The 18,268-nt window shown below is 44.3% G+C and overlaps 1 protein-coding gene across 6 annotated transcripts in view; it reads right to left on the reverse strand.

Moving 5' to 3' along the window:
• dgkh (diacylglycerol kinase, eta) overlaps positions 1-18,268 on the reverse strand; it is an 857,220-nt gene that overhangs the window by 304,409 nt on the left and 534,543 nt on the right. For all 6 annotated transcript variants that reach the window (XM_072514377.1, XM_072514378.1, XM_072514379.1 and 3 more), the window contains one exon: positions 16,791-16,923. In XM_072514377.1, coding sequence (XP_072370478.1) covers positions 16,791-16,923 — 133 coding nt within the window. The remainder of the gene's footprint in view (positions 1-16,790; positions 16,924-18,268) is intronic.

Raw genomic sequence — 18,268 nt, forward strand, 5'->3', positions numbered from 1 at the left:
GGTACGTAGGGAAGAGGTGTTGGCAAATCTGGACAGGCTGAAAATAGATAAGTCCCCGGGTCCTGATGGGATTTATCCAAGGATTCTCTGGGAGGCCAGGGAAGAGATTGCTGGACCTTTGGCTTTGATTTTTATGTCATCATTGGCTACAGGAATAGTGCCAGAGGACTGGAGGATAGCAAATGTGGTCCCTTTGTTCAAAAAGGGGAGCAGACACAACCCTGGCAACTATAGACCGGTGAGCCTCACGTCTGTAGTGGGTAAAGTCTTGGAGGGGATTATAAGAGACAAGATTTATAATCATCTAGATAGGAATAATATGATCAGGGATAGTCAGCATGGCTTTGTGAAGGGTAGGTCATGCCTCACAAACCTTATCGAGTTCTTTGAGAAGGTGACTGAACAGGTAAACGAGGGTAGAGCAGTTGATGTGGTGTATATGGCTTTCAGCAAAGCGTTTGATAAGGTTCCCCGCGGTAGGCTATTGCAGAAAATACGGAGGCTGGGGATTGAGGGTGATTTAGAGATGTGGATCAGAAATTGGCTAGCTGAAAGAAGACAGAGGGTGGTGGTTGATGGGAAATGTTCAGAATGGAGTTCAGTTACAAGTGGAGTACCACAAGGATCTGTTCTGGGGCCGTTGCTGTTTGTCATTTCTATCAATGACCTAGAGGAAGGCGCAGAAGGGTGGGTGAGTAAATTTGCAGACGATACTAAAGTCGGTGGTGTTGTCGATAGTGTGGAAGGATGTAGCAGGTTACAGAGGGATATAGATAAGCTGCAGAGCTGGGCTGAGAGGTGGCAAATGGAGTTTAATGTAGAGAAGTGTGAGGTGATTCACTTTGGAAGGAATAACAGGAATGCGGAATATTTGGCTATTGGTAAAGTTCTTGGAAGTGTGGATGAGCAGAGGGATCTAGGTGTCCATGTACATAGATCCCTGAAAGTTGCCACCCAGGTTCATAGGGTGGTGAAGAAGGCCTATGGAGTGTTGGCCTTTATTGGTAGAGGGATTGAGTTCCGGAGTCAGGAGGTCATGTTGCAGCTGTACAGAACTCTGGTACGGCCGCATTTGGAGCATTGCGTACAGTTCTGGTCACCGCATTATAGGAAGGACGTGGAGGCTTTGGAGCGGGTGCAGAGGAGATTTACCAGGATGTTGCCTGGTATGGAGGGAAAATCTTATGAGGAAAGGCTGATGGACTTGCGGTTGTTTTCGTTGGAGAGAAGAAGGTTAAGAGGAGACTTAATAGAGGCATACAAAATGACCAGGGGGTTAGATAGGGTGGACAGTGAGAGCCTTCTCCCGCAGATGGAAATGGCTGGCACGAGGGGACATAGCTTTAAACTGAGGGGTAATAGATATAGGACAGAGGTCAGAGGTAGGTTCTTTACGCAAAGAGTAGTGAGGCCGTGGAATGCCCTACCTGTTACAGTAGTGAACTCGCCATCATTGAGGGCATTTAAAAGTTTATTGGATAAACATATGGATGATAATGGCATAGTGTAGGTTAGATAGCTTTTGTTTCGGTGCAACATCGTGGGCCGAAGGGCCTGTACTGCGCTGTATCGTTCTATGTTCTATGTTCTATCACCTCCTCAAGGACAAGGAATGATCAATAAATGCCAACTTTGTCAGCAATGCACATGGAGAATGAATTTTCAAACATCCAAGCGTACAGAGTCATTGAATAAATCCAAGAGCAGATATAGGTGTAATATTGAGCTGGCACTGCTCCATGATGGTCACATCCTGTGCAGGCATTTCAACTGTTGTATCTAAATGTATATGGTGCCAGCGAGCATACAAATTAACTCAGTTTAGGTAATACTCGGGATCAGCAGCCATGTAATTCCCACTTAGAGATGGATCAGACTGCCACCAGAAACAATGCTATGTCGATTAGTGAGAAATTCCATGTTTAAAATATTGCATTCAATTTTAGGCTTCTTGTGTGGGATGAATAAAGCAATGTAAAAACAGAGCAGCCTTAACTCACTCAGATGCCAATAGGGATCATAAAAATCAGACAGCATACAAGACCTCTATCCGTGTTGTAGGAGTTCACAATTTGGCACATGTCCCTTCTCTTTACCCAAATCCCTGCAAATGTCTAATTTTCAAATGTATATGCAATTTCATTTTGCAAGTTACTACTGGATTTGCTTCTTTACTCTTTCTGGTAGCATATTTCAGAATGCAACAATTTACTGTGTTAAAAATATTCCCCTGGATTTCTCATCAGTCATCTTAATCTGCCTCCTCTGGTTACTGAGCCTCGTGCTTGAAGAAACAGATTCTTCCTACTCATTCAAAGCCCTTCATAATTTGAACACTTCTGATAAATGTTCTCTTAGTTTCTGCTCCAAAGCTCCTCTAGTCTCCATTGACGTCACTCATTCCTGGTAAAAGTAAATTCCTGATACCATTCTAGTAAATACCATTCTAGTAAATCCTCACAAAACGATGTTGTCATGCCTGATTGCATTGGGATTTTTAGTGTGCTGCCCAGAACTGGCCACAATATTTTAGCTGAAGCCCAATCAGTGATTGCTTTGAGGTTTACCATAACTTTCTAGCCTTTTCACTCTGTGCCTCAGCCTATAAAACCTACTTCAAAGATGCTCTTTTAACAACTTGAACAACTGCCCTGCCATCTTCAAAGATTTGTGCATTTGATCCTCCAGATCCCTTCATTTCTCCACCTTGTCCAATGTCTTCTCATATTCCCTTTTTTATATCTAAATGCAACTCACCTCAATACTTTGCAAGATGTCAATGCACCCACTAGGTGGGGCACTTGGCAACACAGCAGTGTAGTTCTGGCAAGATGCCCAGACTTTGAACGTCAACTTGTCTTTGCTTTTTACATATTCTGACTAACCCTACTGTGTATTTCTCGCTTTTGCTATTTATTTTCAGTGTCAAACTACATCTGGCAAGTCTCTAGCCTCAAAAATAACTGGTGTGATGTTAGTGATAAATGATAAAACTATGGGTTTAAGAGCAGCACGGTGGCACAGTGGCTAGCATTGCTGCCTCATGGCGCTGAGGTCCCAGGTTCGATCCCGGCTCTGGGTCACAGTCCGTGTGGAGTTTGCACATTCTCCCCGTGTTTGCGTGGGTTTCACCCCCGCAACCCAAAGATGTGCAGGGTAGGTGGATTGGCCACGCTAAATTGCCCCTTAATTGGAAAAAATGAATTGGGTACTCGAAATCTATTTTAAAAAGGAAAAAAACAAACTATGGCTTTAATAGGAAAATCAAAGATGTGATAAATTATGGTTTGAAAGCACGGAGCCTCAGCCACTGGCACAAACAGTAGGAGATGGTAGGATGTTCACCAGGCATCACAATGAATGGATGGAAAATAACAGCAACTGCACTCAGTCCAGGACCCATGTCAAAACACAGTGGGACTGGTATTGGAGATTGATTAAAGCTGCATGAATGAAATTCTCAGCCACAGCTAACAGGATCTGTGTCTTTTACTGTTTGGCTTTCCAGGGGAATTTCCACATTGTTACCGTCATGACCCAGCTGTTAGTTTTCTCAACTTATTTGTCGGAGACATGCTTCCAGGATGGACCATGAATGCGAGGATGAGCAGCTGCATCAGGAATGATTACCCACCTGCAAGTCCATCACTCAGATAACAACTGGTCATAGGAATTCCCTCCTTAACACTACTGCGGGTTCACCTACACCACAAGTACTTCAAGGCAGCAGCTCAGCACCACCACCTTCTCAAGGGCAATTAGGATTGAGCAAATAAATGCTGGCCTAGCCCATGATACTTACATTCCGTGAACAAATAAACAGGAGTCCATGGAACAACACGGAGGATCTACAGGACAAGAGTCTAATTCTCGGATCTTTTTGTGGAGCAGTGCTTCCCAAGCTAGCCTGACAAGGACATCTACAGCCTGGTTGAACAGGACTTGTTGGACCAGACAGGGCTTTCCCTGGTTCATGATTGTCAAGGTCAACAAAGCAAGAGTTTCCTTGGCACTGGACCCTTTCCACCTGCTAGGAAGGATGTTAGCCACATTTCACAGTGCAGTACACAATAATGTTATAGATGACCGACTCCCTCTTCACCAATTCGGGAAATACATCACTTTGTACACTGATCCCAGCAATCAAAAAGACACAGCTCTGGCTTTGCATCAATGCCTGACTTCCCTCCTGTGTAGAGATTGATTGGTGCGTACGTAAGGGCACGCTAGAACACGAGTTAGGAACATTCATCAGTAGAAATGGGTATCACTCAATTCACGTCCAGATAGTGGTCTATCACAGGAACACTTTTGACTGAGCTGCTGTGTTTCCAGCATTTGTTTCTTTAGAGAAGAACTATACGTGTTTACGTGCGTTTCGCCCCCACAACACAAAGATGTGCAAGGTAGGTGGATTGAACACGCTAAAATTGCCCCTTAATTGGAAAAAATGAATTGGTACTCTAAATTTATTTTAAAAAACAAAAAGAAACTTCTCGGGGCAACTCGGGATTGACAATTAATGCTGGTCTTTCCAGTACTGCTCACATCCTGAGGACGAATAGAGAGAATTTTTGTTTTAATTTGTTGGGGGCATCTGTTTTTGAATCTAACTTTTTTCTCACTGCTTTCCACTAACCAGCATTTACCTCCAAGAACCAATTGTGGATCCTTTTATGTGTGAGAGATACTGCTGGGATTCAATCAGAAGTGCTATGTGGAATATTATTTCTGGAAATTAAGCCCACTCCCACGGCAGTTACTCTGCCAAAATAGCCACGGCCAATTAGATGCCAAGATTGTCCAGAAATCCTCAGCAGCCCAATTGAGCAAAATGGCAGACTTATAAAGGCAGGCTGTGCAGGCTAGAATAGTCATAAAAACAAAAACTGTTGTAAAAACTCAGCAGGTTTGGCAGTACCTGTGTACAGAGAAACTGAGTTAATGTTTCAAGTCCGTATGACTATTCTTCAGAGACTAGATTTGTATTCCCTTGAGCATAGAAGATGAAGAGGTGGTCCAGTTGCAATTAAGATGATAAAGGATCAGGTTGTACAGCGAGAAAGAAACTATTTCCTCCAGTGGTAGAATCCTGAACAATGTACGCAACCTTAACCTTAAAAGTAAAGTTAGGTTAGTTAGCCGCGATGGCAAGAAGGATTTCTCTCACAGAGGTTAGTGTAACTGTGCTGAAGCCAGGAGTCAATTGGAAATTTCAGAAAAATAAAACTGTTGTATCTGAGGCAAATGGAATTAATGGACAGTAACTGGAATTAAAATACAGGCCAGCCACAATTTGATTGAATGATGGGACAGGCTTGAGGATGAAAGCTCTACCTCTGATCCTACGTTCCTATAGTCTGGACAGGAATTATATTTCAGAAATAAAAATGGAAAATGCTGCAGAGACTCAGGAGGTCCGGCAGCATCGGTGGAGAGAGAAACAGAGTTAACGTTTCAGGTCAATGACCTTTCATCAGAAATGGGAAAAGTTGGAGATGCAAGGGGAGGGCGAGACTGGGACAAAAGGTGGGCCTGTGATGGGGACAAGAGAAATTAAATGACAGAAGAGTTTGTTTCACAGGGTCAAAGGGAATGGTGAGGGGGCACGAAAAGAAACAAAAGATGTACCTGGAGCAGATGTGCTGCTGCCTGAAAGTGAAAAGAGAGAAAACCCAAAGCATGCAAAGAAAAGGAAATAAAATGGGGGACAGAGAAAACGGGTCTGAAATTGTTGAACTCGATGTGGAGTCCAGAAGTTTGTCAAGTGCGTAATCAAAAGATGAGACTCTAATTCTCAAATTTCCATTGAGCTTCATTAGAATAGGACAGCAGGCCAAGGACAGCGGTGTCAGTGTGGCAGGAGAACAAGGTGGACAATTATAACAAACCATTGGAAGCTCATGATCACACTTGCAGACTGAGTGGAGATGATCTGCGAAGTGGTCAACAGATCGGAGTTTATCCCTCCAATGGAGAGCAGACCACAGCAGTGAGCAGTGAATAAAGTTTCCGAACTTGAAAGAAGTACCATTAAATCACTGCTTCACCTGGAAGGAGTGTTTGTGGCCTTGGACGGTGAGGAGGGAGGAGGTGCTATATTTACCAGTTCTGATAAAAGGTCATCGACATGAAACGTTGACACTGTTTCTCCCCCCAGATCCTCCCGGACCTGCTGAGTATTTCCAGCATCTTCTGTTTTGATTTCAATTATCTGCAGTATTCTGCTTTTTGATCACATTTCAGAGATTTAGTTTCAAATAACATATGCTAATGACAGCCATATGAGACTATAAATGACCGAGATATCATATGGAAAGAACAAATATTTGGACTGCCATAATTAAAACATACACCAAGTTAGAATGTTTAAACATAAATATGGCATTCTGAATTGCGAAGTGGTGATACAAGGCTAATGTATGTGACAAGAACACCACTACCTGCAAATTCCCTTCCAAGCCCTACACAATACTGGCCGGAAATAAATTACTGTTCCTTTATTGTCGGTGGATCAAAATCCTGAACTACCTTCCTAACAGCACTATGGTTGTACTCACACAACACGGACCGCAGCGGTTCAAGAATGCAGCTCAACACCACCTTCTCAAGGGACAATTAGAGATGGGCGTAAATCTGGCCCAGCCAGTGACACCCACAACCCATGAAAGAATAAATTTTAAGAATTGGATGCCTTAGTTCTTCAAAAAAAATACAACGAGGTCTGTCCAAGTGTATTCAAATGATGGGTAGGAATTTATCAGTTCAGTAGCACTCCCCATTAGCACATCAACTGCAGTAAGATCTTTCAAAAATTATTTCCAGCTAATGGTATGATTTCCCATTTTACATTCAATGCAAATGTTGTCATTTTGGTACCAACGACACAGGTTAAAATAATAATAATAATCACTTATTGTCACGAGTAGGCTTCAATGCAGTTACTGTGAAAAGCCCCTAGTCACCACATTCCGGCGCCTGTTCGGGGAGGCCGGTACAGGGATTGAACCCACGTTGCTGGCCTTGTTCTGTATTACAAGCCAGCTGTTTAGCCCACTGTGCTAAAAAGGGAAGTCCAACAAGCAGAATAGAGGAATTTGGAAGTAAAGCAAAACGTAGGACCTCAAAGGATTACTGCCAGCACCAGGTAGCGCACAACTGTAAAAATAGCAGGATATACCAGATGAATACATAGTTATAGATATGGTGTAAGGGGAAAGGATTCAGATTGCTGGGACATTGGGACCGGTTCTGGGGAAGGTGGAACAGTACCAGCAGGGTGGGTTGTATCTGGGCAGCACCGGGACAGATGCCCTCGGAAGGGTGTTTGTTAGTGCTGGTGCAGTCGGGGAGGGTTCAAACTAGAATGGCAGGGGAATGGGATAGAACAAGTATAGAAATAAAAGAAAGAACTGTAAGAAGCAAAACTGGAATGCAGAAAAAACAAGGATGAAAAACAAATGTGGCCAGAATGCAAATTAAAGCTGAGTTGACGAACAAGGCTAAAAAGACAAGTCTAAAGGCCTGGTGTCTTAATGCGCAGAGCATTTGCAATAAGGTAGTTGAATTAACAGCGCAAATAGATACAAATGGTTATGATATAGTTGCAATTGCAGAGACATGGCAGCAGGGTTACCAAGGATGGGAACTGAACATCAGGGGTATTCATTATTTAAGAAGGATAAACAAAAAGGAAAAGAAGGTGGGGTAGAATTGTTAGTTATGGAGGAAATCAATGCAATAGTAAGGGCGGATATTTGCTTGGAAATTCATGATGTGGAATCTGTATGGGTGGAGATAAGAAACACCAAGGGCAGAAAACATTGTTGGGGATTGTCGATAACCCCCCAACAGTAGTGGAGATATACCAGGGTATAGCTATCATCAAGAAATTAGAAGTGCAAGCAATAAGGGTACAACTGTAATCATGGGAGGCTTTAATTTACACACTGATTGGACAAACCAAACTAGTAACGGTACAGTGGAGGAAGAATTTGAGTGTGTATGTGATGGTTTTTTTTAGATCAATACGTTGAGGAACCAACCAGAGAACAGGCTATTCTAGACTGGGCACTGAGCAATGAGAAAGGATTAATTCATAATCTTGGTGCCCGGTGTCCCTTGTAAGAAAGAGCGACTGTAACAAGATGGAGAATGAAGTAGTTGAATTCGTAACTACGGTCCTGAATCTTAATAAAGGGAACTATGAGGGTATGAGGTGTGAATTGGCAAGGATAGATTGGAGAATCTTATTAAAGCAGTTGACGGTGGATAGGCAAATTGGTCCCTTACAGTCAGAAACCGGGAAATTGTAATGGGGAACAAAGAAATGGCAGAAGAATTGAACACATATTTTGGTTCTGTCTTCACAAAGCAGAGTATAAATAATCTCCCAGAAACGTTAGGGAACCAAGGATCTTGTGAGAGGGTAGAATTGAAGGAAATGAGTATTAGTAAGAAAATGGTGCTGGGTAAATCAATGGGATTAAAGGTTGACAAATCACCAGGGACTGATAATCTGCATTAAAGGAGTGGCCTTGGAAATATTGGATCCATTGGTGGTCATCTCCAACAGATTGGAGGGTGGCAAATGTAACCCCACTATTTAAAAAGAGAGGGACGGAAAAAGGGTGAATTACAAACCAGTTAGCCTGTCAGCAGTTGTGGGAAAGGTGCTGGAGTCTATTATAAAAGACATGAAAACAGAATATTGGAAAGCATGAACAGGATTGGACAAACCCAGCAAACGTTTATGAAAGGCAAATCATGCTCAACAAATCTAAGCTTTTTGAGGATGTAACTTGTCGAATAGATAAGGGAGAGCCAGTGGAGGTGGTGTATTTGAATTTTCAGAAGGTTTTTGATAAGGCTCTTCATAAGAGGTTAATGGATAAAATAAAAGCACATGGGACAGCGACGAATGTATTTGCACGGATCGAGAATTGTTTGACAGACAAGAAACAGAGAGTGGGAATAAATGGGTCTTTTTCCGTGGGGCAGTAAGTGACTTGTGGGGTTCCGCAAGATCAGTGCTTGGGTCCCAGCTGTTCATGATACATATAAATTACCTGAATGAGGGAACCAAATGCAACATTTAAGTTTGGTGATGACACAAAACTAGGTGGAATTGTGAGGAAGATGCAAAAAAGCTTCACAGTGATTTAGATGAGTTAAGTAGGGGGAAACACATGGCAGATGCAGTACAACATAGCTAAATGTGAAGTTATACATTGGTGTGAATAACAGAAAGAGAGAGCATTATTTAAATAGCGCTATACTGGGAAGTGCGGATGTGCAAAGGGATGGAGTTGTCTTGTACACCAGTCAATGAAAATGTAGAAGCAAGTGCAGCAAGCAATTAGTAAGGCAAATTGTATGTTGCCCTTCATTGTAAGTGGAATTGTGTTCAGAAGTAGGGATGTCTTACTGAAGTGGTACAGGGCCTTGGTGAGACCACACCTAAAATAATAATCTTTATTATCACAAGTAGGCTTATATTAACACTGCAATGAAGTTACTGTGAAAAGCCCCTAGTCACCACATTCCGGCGCCTGTTCGGGTACACAGAGGGAGAATTTAGAATGTCCAAATTACCGACCAGCACGTCTTTCGGGACTTGTGGGAGGATACCGGAGCATCCGGAGGAAACCCACGCAGACACGTGGAGAACGTGCAGACTTCACACAGGCAGTGACCCAAGACGGGAATCAAACCCGGGACCCTGGTAAAGCACCAGTGCTACCCACTGTGCTCCCGTGCTGCCCATAACTGGAGTACTGCGTGCAGTTTTGGTTCCCTACCGAAGAAAGGACATACTTGCCATAGAGGGAGTGCAGCAGAGGTTCAGTAGGCTGATTCTGGGGTTGACAGGACAGTTCTATGAGGGGAGATTGGGTCGACTGGTCCTGTATTCATTAGACTTTAGAAGGATGAGAGGAGATCTGATTGAAACATATAAAATTCTAACAGGACTGGACATACTAGATGCAGGGAGGATGTTTTCCCTGGTTGGGGAATCTAGAACCAGGGGACATAGTCTCAGGGTACTGGATAGACCATTTAGGATTCAGATGAGGAGACAATGTTTCACTCAACTGGCAGTGAGCCTGTGGAATTGTCAGAAAGCTGTGGAGCCCGAGTCACTGAATGTATTCAAGAAAGGGTTCGATCATTTTGTAGATTTTAATGGCATCAAGGGATATGGGGAGAAAGTGGGATGAGGGCATTGAGATGAGGATCAGCTACATCATAATGAATGGTGGAGTAGGCCTGAAGGGTCGAATGGCCTACTTCTACCTCTAGTTTCTATATTTCTAAGTCTGTTAGCCAAGGTCATACAGGAATTATGCATTTTGACATTTAATTATCCCTATTCAATCCTCGTTCCAGATTATTAAATAAAATGGTCAACTTCCTGTCACACTAAGTCTTGTCACTGAGTGTTGAGGGCTGACTGTGTAACACAGGTCTTCCATAATAACATTAGAGGTAACTGGGTCAGTTAAAATTTAAACTCTGGTTTTGAAACAAATTGAGTTATTTAATATGACTGAAATTCAAAACAAATTATTCCCATCTAAGTGTGATGGAATAATTCTGATGGATTTGCCCGAGTAAACTTTTGAATATACTAGCATGTGTTACCTTAGAAGGTAGCCCAAAACCCAGCCTTTTGTGGGATAGATTGAAAATGTCTCAAGTATACCTCGAGGGTTGTAATCTCGGGATTACTCCCTGTGCCACGTGCCAGTGAGGCTAGAAATAGGTAGATAGACCAGCTAAACACGTGGCTAAACAGCTGGTGTAGGAGGGAGGGTTTCCACTATCTGGACCACTGGGAGCTCTTCCGGGGCAGGTGTGACGTGTATAAGAAGGAAGGGTTGCATCTAAACCGGAGAGGCATAAATATCCTGGCCGCGAGGTTTGCTAGTGTCACACGGAAGGGTTTAAACTAGTATGGCAGGGGGGTGGGCACGGGAGCAATAGGTCAGAAGGTGAGAGCATTGAGGGAGAACTAGGGAATAGGGACAGTGTGGCTCTGAGGCAGAGCAGACAGGGAGAAGTTGCTGAACACAGCGGGTCTGGTGGCCTGAAGTGCATATGTTTTAATGCAAGGAGCATTACGGGTAAGGCAGATGAATTTAGAGCTTGGATTAGTACTTGGAACTATGATGTTGTTGCCATTACAGGGACCTGGTTGAGGGAAGGGCAGGATTGGCAGCTAAACGTTCCAGGATTTAGATGTTTCAGGCGGGATAGAGGGGGATGTAAAAGGGGAGGTGGAGTTGCGCTACTTGTTCGGGAGAATATCACAGCTGTACTGCGAGAGGACACCTCAGAGGGCAGTGAGGCTATATGGGTAGAGATCAGGAATAAGAAGGGTGCAGTCACAATGTTGGGGGTATACTACAGGCCTCCCAACAGCCAGCGGGAGATAGAGGAGCAGATAGGTAGACAGATTTTGGAAAAGAGTAAAAACAACAGGGTTGTGGTGATGGGAGACTTCAACTTCCCCAGTGACTGGGACTCACTTAGTGCCAGGGGCTTAGACGGGGCGGAGTTTGTAAGGAGCATCCAGGAGGGCTTCTTAAAACAATATGTAGACAGTCCAAATAGGGAAGGGGCGGTACTGGACCTGGTATTGGGGAATGAGCCCGGCCAGGTGGTAGATGTTTCAGTAGGGGAGCATTTCGGTAACAGTGACCACAATTCAGTAAGTTTTAAAGTACTGGTGGACAAGGATAAGAGTGGTCCGAGGATGAATGTGCTAAATTGGGGGAAGGCTAATTATAACAATATTAGGCGGGAACTGAAGAACAGAGATTGGGGGCGGATGTTTGAGGGCAAATCAACATCTGACATGTGGGAGGCTTTCAAGTGGCAGTTGAAAGGAACACAGGACCGGCAAGTTCCTGTGAGGAAGAAAGATAAATACGGCAATTTTCGGGAACCTTGGATGACGAGTGATATTGTAGGCCTCGTCAAAAAGAAAAAGGAGGCATTTGTCAGGGCTAAAAGGCTGGGAACAGACGAAGCCTGCGTGGAATATAAGGAAAGTAGGAAGGAACTTAAGCAAGGAGTCAGGAGGGCTAGAAGGGGTCACGAAAAGTCATTGGCAAATAGGGTTAAGGAAAATCCCAAGGCTTTTAACACGTACATAAAAAGCAAGAGGGTAGCCAGGGAAAGGGTTGGCCCACTGAAGGATAGGCAAGGGAATCTATGTGTGGAGCCAGAGGAAATGGGCGAGGTACTAAAAGAATACTTTGCATCAGTATTCACCAAAGAGAAGGAATTGGTAGATGTTGAGTCTGGAGAAGGGGGTGTAGATAGCCTGGGTCACATTGTGATCCAAAAAGACGAGGTGTTGGGTGTCTTAAAAAATATTAAGGTAGATAAGTCCCCAGGGCCTGATGGGATCTACCCCAGAATACTGAAGGAGGCTGGAGAGGAAATTGCTGAGGCCTTGACAGAAATCTTTGGATCCTCTCTGTCTTCAGGGGATGTCCCGGAGGACTGGAGAATAGCCAATGTTGTTCCTCTGTTTAAGAAGGGTAGCAAGGATAATCCCGGGAACTACAGGCCGGTGAGCCTTACTTCAGTGATAGGGAAATTACTGGAGAGAATTCTTCGAGACAGGATCTACTCCCATTTGGAAGCAAATGGACGTATTAGTGAGAGGCAGCACGGTTTTGTGAAGGGGAGGTCGTGTCTCACTAACTTGATAGAGTTTTTCGAGGAGGTCACTCAGATGATTAATGCAGGTAGGGCAGTAGATGTTGTCTATATGGACTTCAGTAAGGCCTTTGACAAGGTCCCTCATGGTAGACTAGTACAAAAGGTGAAGTCACACGGGATCAGGGGTGAGCTGGCAAGGTGGATACAGAACTGGCTAGGCCATAGAAGGCAGAGAGCAGCAATGGAGGGATGCTTTTCTAATTGGAGGGCTGTGACCAGTGGTGTTCCACAGGGATCAGTGCTGGGACCTTTGCTCTTTGTAGTATATATAAATGATTTGGAGGAAAATGTAACTGGTCTGATTAGTAAGTTTGCAGACGACACAAAGGTTGGTGGAATTGCGGATAGCGATGAGGACTGTCGGAGGATACAGCAGGATTTAGATTGTCTGGAGACTTGGGCGGCGAGATGGCAGATGGAGTTTAATCCGGACAAATGTGAGGTAATGCATTTTGGAAGGTCTAATGCAGGTAGGGAATATACAGTGAATGGTAGAACCCTCAAGAGTATTGAAAGTCAAAGAGATCTAGGAGTACAGGTCCACAGGTCATTGAAAGGGGCAACACAGGTGGAGAAGGTAGTCAAGAAGGCATACGGCATGCTTGCCTTCATTGGCCGGGGCATTGAGTATAAGAATTGGCAAGTCATGTTGCAGCTGTATAGAACCTTAGTTAGGCCACACTTGGAGTATAGTGTTCAATTCTGGTAGTCACACTACGAGAAGGATGTGGAGGCTTTAGAGAGGGTGCAGAAGAGATTTACCAGAATGTTGTCTGGTATGGAGGGCATTAGCTATGAGGAGCGGTTGAATAAACTCGGTTTGTTCTCACTGGAACGAAGGAGGTTGAGGGGAGACCTGATAGAGGTATACAAAATTATGAGGGGCATAGACAGAGTGGATAGTCAGAGGCTTTTCCCCAGGGTAGAGGGGTCAATTACTAGGGGGCATAGGTTTAAGGTGAGAGGGGCAAGGTTTAGAGTAGATGTACGAGGCAAGTTTTTTACGCAGAGGGTAGTGGGTGCCTGGAACTCGCTACCGGAGGAGGTGGTGGAAGCAGGGACGATAGTGACATTTAAGGGGCATCTTGACAAATATATGAATAGGATGGGAATAGAAGGATACGGACCCAGGAAGTGTAGAAGATTGTAGTTTAGTCGGGCAGCATGGTCGGCACGGGCTTGGAGGGCCGAAGGGCCTGTTCCTGTGCTGTACATTTCTTTGTTCTTTTGTTCTATAGCAGAACTCGTATGTAAATAGTCATTTGGTAATACAGAACTTTAGCATTGCTGAAAAAAGACACAACAGCTTTTTGTCTTGTACTCCCCAGAACAGTTCGCAAGATCATCAATGTCAGGGGAAAACAACAATTTATACTGTATGAGAAGAGATTGGCTGGCAAGTACACTCTGATTCATAGAGGCATTGCTATCGAGAATACATCAGTTGATGCTGACTGACCGTTACCTGCCAAGCATTGTTTGAAACTTAAACCAGGCATTGCCCACGAGGAATAAGTCAGAAAATGACTGTCATTTATTCTGTTTAGCTGAAATAGGCACAATGTGTGTACATGTTCTTTCTGGCTGTGAAGAACAGGGTCTTGTGTATTGATATATGCAACTTGCAGTACACACAAATGCTCCACATGGTGAGCCCGACTGACGATTTTCAATCGGTTGTCAGTGTAATTCTTCGCACACGGAGGAGTATTTAGCAAACTTTGTCTCATCGCAGAATCACATCTAATGTTGGACATGTTTTGAGTTTTTCAGGCATGGGCTAGTTGGGTCACATTGGCTGGGACATGCTGTTTGACATAATTCACCAGGAATTACACATGGTCTCTTACACTGAATAGTTGTTATAACCTTGACAAAATGCATTACAACTGAATTTTGCCAACTGAGTTTTGCCGACAGTGCCCGAGTATTGTAGATCATTTAACACTCGTCAAGGAATGATAGTAGCACCTATAAAAGACATTCACATGGAGCATCAGGATGTGTCCAAACTGTTTGACCTTGTGCAGCTTCAAACGCCACATATGCAAACGTTAAACTTGTGCGGGCATGAATTTCCATATACCCCAGATTACCAACACAACATAATATGGTCTCTGTATTACAAAGAGGACCTGGAGGCAAATAGAGAAGATGCAAAATTGATTTCCAAGGGTGATATCAGCACCAAGAGGTTGCAATTATCAGAAAAGTCAAATTAGGTTGGGACTCTTTCTTCCTCAATGGCAAAGCTAACAAAGGTCTTTAAAATAATGAAGGAGTTAATAGGGTCAATGTAAAAAAAGCTTGATTCACTTGTGCAGAATCCAGATTGAGAAAAATAAAATTAATAAATCCAGTAAGGAATTGAAGAGAAACTTCTTTACCCGGAGATTGGTGAGAATGTAGAACTTGCGACCATAAGTATGTTTGGGATGAGTAACTCAGATGCACTTAAGGGGAAGTTAGTTAAACACAAGAGGGAAAGGATGTGTTGACAGGGTCTGATGAAGCAGAATGTGAGCAGTCGCATATGCTGCAGTAGCACAGGTATAAACTGTTAGAATCATAGAATCCATACAGTGCAGAAGGAGGCCAATCGGCCCATCAAGTCTGCACCGACCCTCTGAAAGAGCACCCTACCTAGGCCAATTGCCAACTCTATCCCTGTAACCCCACCTAAACCTTTGGACACTAAGGGGCAATTTAGTGGGCCAATCCATTTAACCTGCACACCTTTAGACTGTGGGAGGAAACTGGAGCACCCGGTGGAAACCATGCAGACATGCGGAGAAAGTGCAAACTCCACACAGTCACCGGAGGCTGGAATCGAACCTGGGTCCTTAGCACGGTGAGGCAGTAGTGCGAACCACTATGCCATCGGGCCGCCAGAGAACCATATCTTCTTTAAAATATGGAAGGACAGACCATTTCTGGACTCTTGGAAGTTGAATTGGATGCTTTTTTTCACCTTTGGACTGGGAGCAAGCATACCTTGTCAAGGAATTACCTGACCAGCATGGTTCTTGATGGGAGAGAGCAGTTTGCGTTGCACAGCAATTATTTCAATTGAGGGAGGAAAAACTGGATTAAAGACAAAGGCTAATGATTTACTGAAAATCAAATGACAGATGAGTTTTAAGTTTTAAATTTGTTTTTCAGGTTCAGTTGGAAATGAGCTGAGAAAGGGAAAAGCTACTCAGCTCACACTCTCTTTGCCTTGCCTGAAACCATGAAATTATATGTATCCAGCTAAGAATCCTCACCTCAGTAAAACTTGTCCATCTTTGAAAACCTGAAAGGTTAAGACAAGGAAGATTGATCTGGTTGGCAAGAGCCTCCAGGCATCTACTGGGACTAGCGATCTATCTTCATACGAGGGAACTCTAAACCGACAGTGTAAAAGCCCTGCGAAATCGCGTTCACACGGAGGGTCGGAGAATCCCGCCCTCTACCTGTGTTATGTGTGTATGAATGTGCGTGCGTATGTGTCTGTCTGCCGGGGGGGGGGGGGGGGGGGGGGGGGGGTTTAAAAGGGATAGATAATTATACTTTCAGATTACAATTGTGTGTAATCAGTTCTTGCAACTTGTTTTAAAAACTAATTTTTTTTTTTACAATATATCAATCATTGAGTTTTTTGAAAAAAGCCCGATTCGAATCTCTTTCATTCTGGGTCTAATGTTAGCAAAGATCAATAATTGGCCATTTTGGGGTGAATTAAACTTTTAAACTAATGGTGTGACCTGTGTCCTATCCCAGTCCTAATGCTACCGGATGGGTTAAATGGTCGGTTTCATTCTATAAATTATATGTAACAGACCTTGAAGTTCAGATTTTGGCTTTATCCACGAATACACCAACAATAGCTCAAACCAGAACATTGAAAGAGAACAAAGCAGTTAATCAGTCAGATGAATAGATTGAGTTGGCCGAGGATCTGGCCTGAATTGTTGAGGCACAGAATGGACATTTCCGAGTTCAAGCAATGAAAAGTCAGCAATAAGCTACAATGGTACATTTGACTGAAGTCCTCTTGGGTATGAGCCCTTTACCTTCACAGGAGAGTCCATGCGAGGTGACACCGGAAAGGCTTTCTCGGCAGACGTTGCAGAATGTAGGCCGGGCGTGGGAGCAGGCGTACCAATTATGCATCCCTGAGAAATGCTCCACGTTAAACTGTGCGGTCTGGCAAAGGAGAAAGCAGGTCTGTTTACCAGCGCAAAGTTCACAAAGCACACAAATGCCGAAACTCGCCTTAAATTTTTTAAAAACATTTGTCAAAAGATACTTATGCAATTTAGCTCCTTCTTGTTCATTTGTTTCCGAAAACAATGACACCTTGTCTTTCTATCTTTGTAAAGTGACTGTCAACAAAAGCCCAGGAGTGTGAATTGTGAACACTATATTCCTACCTTTTCCGACCAAGCAATGAAAACTTCATCTCACAGAGTTAAAACTTACAGTCTTCAGCGAACACAATCCATGTACAAGGAATTCTGGTTGGTATGTGAGAACATTAAGAACCCAAGAGGGGAATCTTAAAAAAATTATTCCATGAGATGACCATCCAAAGCTCTCGGAGGTGGAAAATTCAAAAGATTCCAAACTGGAGTAAAGAAATTGTCTCCTCAGCTCAGGCATGAATGGCAAATTCCTTATCCTGAGACTAGGGCCACTAGTTCTATATCTACATGCGGCCCACGGGCTGGATTGTGACCCTGGAAGCCATTCTATGTGGCCCTCTGAACCACTGTTTAAAATGACAGTCATAAGTTAAGTTGAAGATTTTGCACAGGCTACTCCTCCAATCACAGGCCGTTCCTCTCCCACATTTGCGAGTGAACCGACCAGCAGCAAATGTAGGAGAAAACCAGGCTTTGATTAGCGGAGCTGTGAACACCAGTGCCAGTGAGAATGCTGGGGGAAAACAGGTGGGGAAGAAAGAGAGAGGGCTGCGGGGGCGACGGGGGAAGGAGAGGCTGCCGGGGGAAGGAGAGGCTGCCGGGGAGATGAGGGAAGGAGAGGGCTGCCGGGGCGACGGGGGAAGGAGAGGGCTGCCGGGGCGACGGGGGAAGGAGAGGCTGCCGGGGGAAGGAGAGGCTGCCGGGGAGATGAGGGAAGGAGAGGGCTGCCGGGGCGACGGGGGAAGGAGAAGGGGGCCAGGCGTTGACACACTGCAGAGCTCAAGGTCTGGAGTAGGAGAAGGCTTGGTAGGTGGGTGAGCAGATGAGCGAGTGACAGTTATTGATTGATTGTGTGTGTGTAAGAATGTGTGAGAGCGAAAGAGCGAGCGGGCAAGTAAGAGCGAGCGGGCGGGCGAGAGTGGGAGTCAGAGTGTGTGAGGGGGAGAGTGTGTGAGAGAGACAGTGGGCTGGATCCTCCGTTTCGCTGGCAGTACATTCACGCCCACGGATTTCCCGACGGTGTGGGGGTGCCCACAATGGGAAACCCTATTGGTCAGCTGCCGGGACTGACAATCCTGCTGCTAGCGGGGGTGCACCGCACCCGACCTGCAGAGTTAAGTGAGTTT

The sequence above is a fragment of the Scyliorhinus torazame genome, chromosome 8, assembly GCF_047496885.1.
Source record: "Scyliorhinus torazame isolate Kashiwa2021f chromosome 8, sScyTor2.1, whole genome shotgun sequence".
NCBI lineage: Eukaryota > Metazoa > Chordata > Chondrichthyes > Carcharhiniformes > Scyliorhinidae > Scyliorhinus > Scyliorhinus torazame.